The sequence below is a fragment of the Galeopterus variegatus genome, unplaced genomic scaffold, assembly GCF_000696425.1.
Source record: "Galeopterus variegatus unplaced genomic scaffold, G_variegatus-3.0.2 Scaffold6526, whole genome shotgun sequence".
In the NCBI taxonomy this organism is placed as follows: Eukaryota; Metazoa; Chordata; class Mammalia; order Dermoptera; family Cynocephalidae; genus Galeopterus; species Galeopterus variegatus.
Window position 1 is genome coordinate 88943 of NW_007732637.1, and position 7825 is coordinate 96767.

Below are 7825 nucleotides of genomic sequence, written 5' to 3' on the forward strand. Positions count from 1 at the left end.
TCTGGCTGTTCCTGGTGACAATGGTTATCACTTAAATTGATGGAGAAATTCAAACAGTTTCATTCAAAACCTGGCACAATTGGCATTTTAGGCTAGACGATTTGTTGTTGGGGGCTGTCCTATAAATTGGCATTGTAGGAGGTTTAGCAGCATCCTTGGGCTCTACTCATTAGATGCTAGTAGTTAACCTTCCCTCCCCCAGCTGAGTCTTTACAACCGAAAGTGTCTCTAGATATTGCCAGTGACGGGGGGCAGGGGGGAAGAATCGTGTGGTTGAAAACCACTACTGTAAAGGAAATAGAGATTCCCATTATCAATCACTCTGAAAATTATTAATCCTTGGATAGGAAGAAAGAGAAAGGCAAAATGTTTCTAAGGGAAAATGTTTCCTTGCTCTGCTCCCCCAGAGATGGGATCAGGGCCGGTTTCCTTAGCAAAGGAAACCTACTCAAAGATACCCTCACTGAGGAGAGGTAAACATTCTGTACCTTTCAATAAGTTTCAGACAGACGATTAGCTGGAGAGATACCTGAGAATGAGATTTCAGTTAAAAGACTGGACTGCCTTTGAAATGTGATGTAAAAGGCCCAAATCATTATGATTGGGGCATTAGCAGAAAGTGTAATCACACAACCAGATGAAGTCTGGAATATCGGGCTTTCACATAAAAATAAATCCTAAAATGAAAGAATCTTTGTCGCCTCTTAAGCAAAGTGAAGAGCTGAGACAGCTCTTTGGCTCTTCTATTTATTTACTCAACAAGTATTTACTGAAAGCCTATTCAACTCAATCATAAATAGACAAATAAAAAAGGACAATTAAAAAATGGTCATAGAATCTAAATAGACATTTCTCCAAGAAGATATAGAAATGGAAAATAAGCACACGGAAAGCTGCACAACATCACTAGCCATAAGGGAAGTGTAAATCGAAACCACAATGACACATCATTTCACATCTCTTGAACAGCTATAATCAAAAAGACATAAAAAGTATTGGCAAAGATGTGGAGAAATTGGAACCATTATGCACCACTGGTGAGAACATAAAATGGTGTAACCCNAAGATGTGGAGAAATTGGAACCATTATGCACCACTGGTGAGAACATAAAATGGTGTAACCCCTTTGGAAATAGTCTGGCAATTGCTCAAAAAGTTACACATTGAGTTATCAACATGACCCAACAAGTCTACTCCTAGGTACATATTCAAGGGAACTGAAAACATATGTCCACCCAAAAACTTGCCCACAAATGTTTATAGCAGCATTATTCATAGTAGCCAAAAAGTGCAAACAACCCAAATATCCATTAACTGATGAAAGGATAAATAAAATGTTGTGTATCCATACAATGGAATATTATTCAACAATGAAAAGGAATAAAATACTTTATAGCTTTTATCCCATTTACTGAGAATATTCAGGTATTTTGCTGTGTGTTCATGGGATGCAACCTAAGAACCCTCTGAAGGTATTGTGTAATGCGGAGGTTATGTATCATATTGTATACACCTGAAAGCTGAAAAATTCTTAATCCTGAATCAAATCTGGTCCAATGGTTTCAGATAAGGATTGTGGAATTCATAGAGAATTAACTTTCCCAAGTCCACCTAACATATTTTGGCACTTGATATTTTACAATAACCTAAGCATTATTCATTTGCCAATTATAAACTAGTTCTTCTTGTAACATTTTTAAAATTACTGAACATGAAGCACATTGTTAAACATGAAATAGTGACTTGGTTATGCTAGGATTTAAATTTAAAGCAAAATAGTGTCATTTAGGACACAGCTAAACGCTTTAACTCACCAAATTTATGGCATCAATTTGAAACTAATGAAAAAATATAAACCAATATATATTAAACATTACTTAAAACAACAATGGTTCAAATCTTACTACTCTTTTGAGAAAAACTAACTACAATTAAGAGGTACCTGTTATAAATATGCTAAATAATAGCAAATAATAGCAAAAGTTCCTTAAAGATGTCAGAATTTTTGTTAATTTTTTAAAGCTTTCAATAAAGTTCTCTCTCTCTCTCCCTTTCTCTCTCTTTACAGTGAGAAGGGGAAAAATCAATAAAGGTAGGAAGAAGCTTCTCTTACATCACTGGTCACAAGCCAGAAGTGATTCTTTAAATTGGATTCATCCTATGCTGAGTCTATTATCCTAAAAAATGTTTAACTCTCTTTATCTAATAGACATGATTTAAAATAAGTTACATCAACTCTTTTAGTTACTCCTCTGCAAATTCTCCCAAACTTGATGCAGGGAGACCCCCTCTGGAGATGAGAGAGAAGTTCAGCTTAGAGTTCAAACATTAAGCTATGCCTGAAAGACTCCAATAAAGAAAAACTCTTTCTTTATTGTTCACACACACACACACACACACACACACACACACACACACACACACTGCAAAATACATTTACAGGCCACTGATTACATAAGCCCTCCTCTGACTTCAGTACTGGTCACCTTATTAATAATCTTCTTCAATTCCTTTATGATTTTTTTTTAGGACTCAGATTGTGTGTAAAAATACCTTAGCTAGCATCTCTCTTTGTGTCTAGCTTATGCTAGGCAACTACCAGAGGCAACATATTCAGCCACATTTTATGAAATGATGGGGAAGAAATTCTCGTTAGAATCACCAAAAAATGGAGAGCTGATTACTTGGCCCAATTTATTCTGGTTGAAAACAAAGACTGTTCAGGAAAAGATCTGTTGGAAGATAAATTTCTGCTTCAGTAAAGTGTTATTGAAAACAATGATTGCTAATAACCCTTACAGGACCAAGCTCACTTATTTATAAATATAAAACCATACTTCTTAATTTATAACCATACTTCCTAATTTAACAATTATCTTAGGAGAACTTTATTGCTGATATTGTCTCTGTATTTTAAACATAGACCATACAAATTACAAATAAAATATGGGTAGACAGAGGATATTACTATAATCTATAATCAGCTACTTTAAATCACCCTCACTCATATCTGACCCTACATATAGCACTATGCTGGGTGACTAGGATACAAAGAGATGTTAAAGGAAGCCCATGTCTGTGGGAAAAATACATAGTTAGAAAGACAGGACATAATCTTAAATTGATAACTACTGATAACACTAGCCTACAAAAAGTACCAAAAGTATCATTCCAGTGAATTTCTCTTTGCTCAGGGAAAGAGCTGATCACTATGGGATGGTTGGGACAGGGAATACGGACTGAGCTTTTCTCAAGGAAGGGTAGCAATTGGTCAGGCACAAAGGAAGAAAGGAACACTTTAGGTTAAAAGCTTGTTGTGAGCAAAGGCTCAGAAGCAGGAGGATCCACCATCTGCCCTGGGAAAAGTAAATAGGCCAGTGCAGCTGAAGATTAGGGATGAGACAGGAAATTCTACAGAGGTTCCAAGGCCTACTGGGGCAAGTCTTGAAACCCAGGCCAAGCGCTAGCTGTCATTTTCTAGCAACAAGAAACCACAGGCAGGGAAACCAGCTATAATATTGCTTCAGCCAGGATTTGAAGTAATAGCTCCTGAGCCCAAATGGTAGAAGTGAGAATGGAGAAAAAGGAACTTGAGAGACCCTATGGAAAAGAAATAAAAATAATAATTAAAGAATTTGGCCTTTGCTTCACATCTAGTCAATTATTTAGTGAGAAAATTCAAATAGGCTTGGGAAGAAAATAAGATGAGTTCTGCAGAAACACACACAGGCATATGAGTACCTATGTAGGGAGTCTGGCCCACTGCTTGTGGTTCTAGAAGGTTGTATAAAGTACCTCCTAGTGCTAGCTGCCTTATTTCTAGAAGCTGATTTTGCTTTTTCTCATTTTAATATTATGGTGCTGCCGATAGTTATCATTGCCTTCAAGGCAAACAGCAACAATATGTTTCAAAGACCACATTTGAGTCACTCATGACATTATCCTATCATATTTTCTAAATGCAACTTACAAATATATAAATTTACAGAACATATAATTTAGTGGGAGAGTGAGATTTTTTTTCCTCCCCTCTCCCGCCAGAAAAAGCCACACTTGGGGTTAATTTAAATAACAAAGTTAAATGCAACTTACAAATATATAAATTTACAGAACATACAATTTAGTGGGAGAGTGAGGTTTTTTTTCCTCCCCTCTCCCGCCAGAAAAAGCCACACTTGGGGTTAATTTAAATAACAAAGTCCTCTAGTACCTTCGATATGAAAAGCTTACAGATAAGGACATAATTACCTGGGGTTTTTTTCTATCATACCACCACAGTTCACACACACACACACACACACACACACACACACTGCAAAATACATTTACAGGCCACTGATTATATAAGCCCTCCTCTGACTTCAGTACTGGTCACCTTATTAATAATCTTCTTCAATTCCTTTATGAATTTTTTTTAGGACTCAGATTGTGTGTAAATATGCAGTGCAAGTATTCCAAACAACTTATCAAAACTCTTAGACTGAAAAGAAAGTCTCAGATATATAAGGGAAAGGCTGTGTTTCTGATCTTTTGATAAGCATCTTTAAATCCCTACAAGCCAAAAGTCCAGGTATAATTTTAAGTTTGAAGCATGGCAGATCAGGGAAGTAAGAAAGGGTGTGTGATGTGCTAGCTGAGGCCTTACACTAAGTTCAGAAGTTTGGCCCCAAAATCCACACCTCCCACCACTATATTCTATTGTCCAACCACCATTCTGGGGAGTCTCAAAAATGTTCTAAGAACTTCATAAGAACTTTTTTTCATTTAAAAATTAAGTAATAAATATATGTCATGTGTCACTCTAATAAAAAGAAGGGAAGAAGAAATAGAAAGTTAAGGGATCACAATATGTTTGAGTTATGTTTCATGCACTGAGCGATAATCTATTCTGCCTGTAGGTGCCTCGTACTGCACTAGGCTTCAGGAATCCAGAAGTGAGCAACGCTTGACTACCCACGCTTTTGTGGCACTTACCTCTGAGGAGGAGAGGCAAATATTAATCAAAAGATCTCCCTTACAATTGCACAAGTACAAACTGGCCAGTGCTGTGAAGGGAAGGTGTCTAATCTGATGCTTTGAAAGTGTAAATGAATGGGGTGTCACTGGGGTAGACATTGGCAGAATCAAGTGCAATTAAAAAGAATTCTGAAGCAAAAAGTTATGAGTGAGTAAAATTAAAGTGCTTTAATTAATAGAACTCCATAAAATTCTCTACAGCAGAACCACAATGGCAATAGAAGCTATCAGGATAAAAACTTACTCGGACTATAAAATATACTAGTCAACTTACACATGTGTACATTATTCCAAAGAGCTATCCCAATGCCTCTTCACTCGATTTGGGAACTCTACCATTTAAACATTAATTAAAATTCACCGCAAGCCAAAGTGCTCTGGGACCTCTGGGCACATTCACAGAGAACATAGTGTGGCCCTGGATGGTATTTTGGCATTTTTAATTTCCTGAACTAAAATCTCTTCTTTAAAAAATTAAGTTTTGAGTAGGAAACTTTTGCTGTTCCTTTCGCTATTCCATAAAGCAAAGCACTTAATGTACAGTGGTACCATCTGGATCATTTCTATAATCCCCTCCCCCCCAACCCCCTTGCTCAGCCTGTCCCCTGCATCTCACCCCCAGTCCTTATCCAGTAGACAGTGCTCAGGGGGAATGTACTTACTTCCTTTCCTCGAGCAAGGCGATTTCTTTTTTGACCTCATGGTATTCTTCTGCTATTTGGCAGTGCTGTTTGTACACCTGCATGGATTCCACAGAGTCTTGACAAGGCGGCAGAGGCTTCACAAATGATAGGAAGAAGAAATCAGTGCATTTCTTTGCATCAGAATAAATTACAACCATTTTGCTCTGCTGATATTCTCTAGAGGGAGATTTTTTGCATGAGAACAGCATTGTCAATCAACATTCAACAGAGTTTAGCTGATTCTGTCTGATGGAAAGTAGAGGGGTGGATGAATATTTTCCACATTCATCTTCCAGTGTCATTTGTGGGCATCTCAGGCATGAGCCAGAGCCCTGAAGCCCATTACATTTCAGTTGCCTGCCATGTGTTAGAGTAAAAATAAGTCTCCTAATGATGCTGCAATTCTCCCCAAAATCGCAAACTCTGCTCTAGAGAAGGGCAGTGCTGCCGAAATCTTTCAGTTTTCTCTTTCAATTACCCCTTGCTTTCTGTTCTCGCAGCTCAGAGACATAATCTCATCTTGTAGAGTGCAGGAGCCCTGTAAGAAAGGCTCTCTTTTGAGAAATGCTTCCTACCTGAAGAAATGATGCTGGGCCGGAAATAATGCTCGTAAGGATTAAGCAACCTGTACAAAAAACCAGATGCCGAATAAAACCATTCTTGTAACACACAGGCCAAAGACATCATGGATTTGTGTCCCTCCTTGTGTCCCATCCACAAGGCAAACAAAGGCCATCATGGTTAACCTTTCTCACTGTGACATGGTAAAAATTCTACTTCTAGAAATTATTCTGCAAGAACTAGTTTTCCCTGAGTTTATTATTGTAATTTCTAGTTCAGCAACACATGATTAAAAGCACTACATTTAGGAACACTAGTTAATAGTCTTTAAGAGTTTTTTAGTCATCCTTTTCAATTGTTTATAGAAAAATGTACATAAGATCTGAGAAATATGAGTTCATCGTTAAACGGTCTTTTCAGTCTAATCCTTTCTAGTCCAGGTATGTAAACTATGTATCTGGTTCATATTCTCACTAATTTTATATTAATAAATTGAGACCTAATTAATTTCTTACTATTTGCTCCTCTCATTATATTGTTTAAGGACACAGATTTCTTTGCATATCATATTTCATGATCCCTCTCAGGATGTAATAGAAATTCAATAACATTTATTGTCTGATTGATAGATAAGATGACCCTTCCTATTTATCATGATGCCTCTGAGTAGAGATCTGCTAAAGGAAATAAGATTCTAAATAGATTGGATCTAAGTTACCTTCATGTGGAACATCTGTTATGTCCTAATTCATGAAAAATCTAATAATAATCATATTTTATAGTATGTTTTCCTAATGCTCCATGAACACACTCACAGCATAAACTCAGCCTGTTAGAACCATTATTCCTTTCTACATAGAAATGAATTGGGAAGTAGTGCACAGTCGTACTACAATATAACTTACCCCATGAAATAAAGCAGTTGCCAAAGGAATTCAGAACTCCTGCCTCCTCCAGTCTGTGTCCCAGAAATCGCCACCCACTCATCAATTTTCACCTGTTACACTGGCAAGTTACCAGGTATAACAGTAACGGGAATGAAAGCAATGTACTCGGGACACCTAGCCAAGCTTTAAATCATCTGTGCCCTGTGAAAGGATTTGCCTACTGGAAGGCCCTAAGTCTCCACACATCCTATCCTATCCTTGCAAACACCACATAGGCTATATTCAGCTCAAACAGGAGTTTAGTACATAACTTGTCACATGTAGGTATCTGAACCATTCAGTATAGTTACCTACGTGACAGCCAAAAGATATATAAGTCTTTGTAAAGGATTTGCATGCTTGAGAGAATGTAGATGAGAGCAGCCATGTAAAAGGAGAAATAGCCTTTGCTGTTATAATTTAAAAGGAAAATAGAAAATTACATATGTAATTTTCTTAAAAAGAAAGGGGCCTCTTTTCCCCTTAGCTTGCCACCATGTAATGCTTTTTATTAAGTGGGAAATGTTTTCATTTGTTCTTTTTAATTGACACTTTTTTTTTTCCTTTTTTGTCTTTTTTCATGACCGGTAATGGGATCGCAACCCTCGGTGTCGTGCCCGCACCGCGCTCAACCAGTGA

General features: G+C 37.2%; 1 protein-coding gene across 2 annotated transcripts in view; it reads right to left on the reverse strand.

The window, feature by feature from the left end:
* LOC103606365 (MAP3K7 C-terminal-like protein) overlaps positions 1-7825 on the reverse strand; it is a 42755-nt gene that overhangs the window by 11898 nt on the left and 23032 nt on the right. For both annotated transcript variants that reach the window (XM_008590975.1, XM_008590976.1), the window contains one exon: positions 5679-5794. In XM_008590975.1, the coding sequence (XP_008589197.1) occupies positions 5679-5794 (116 nt within the window). The remainder of the gene's footprint in view (positions 1-5678; positions 5795-7825) is intronic.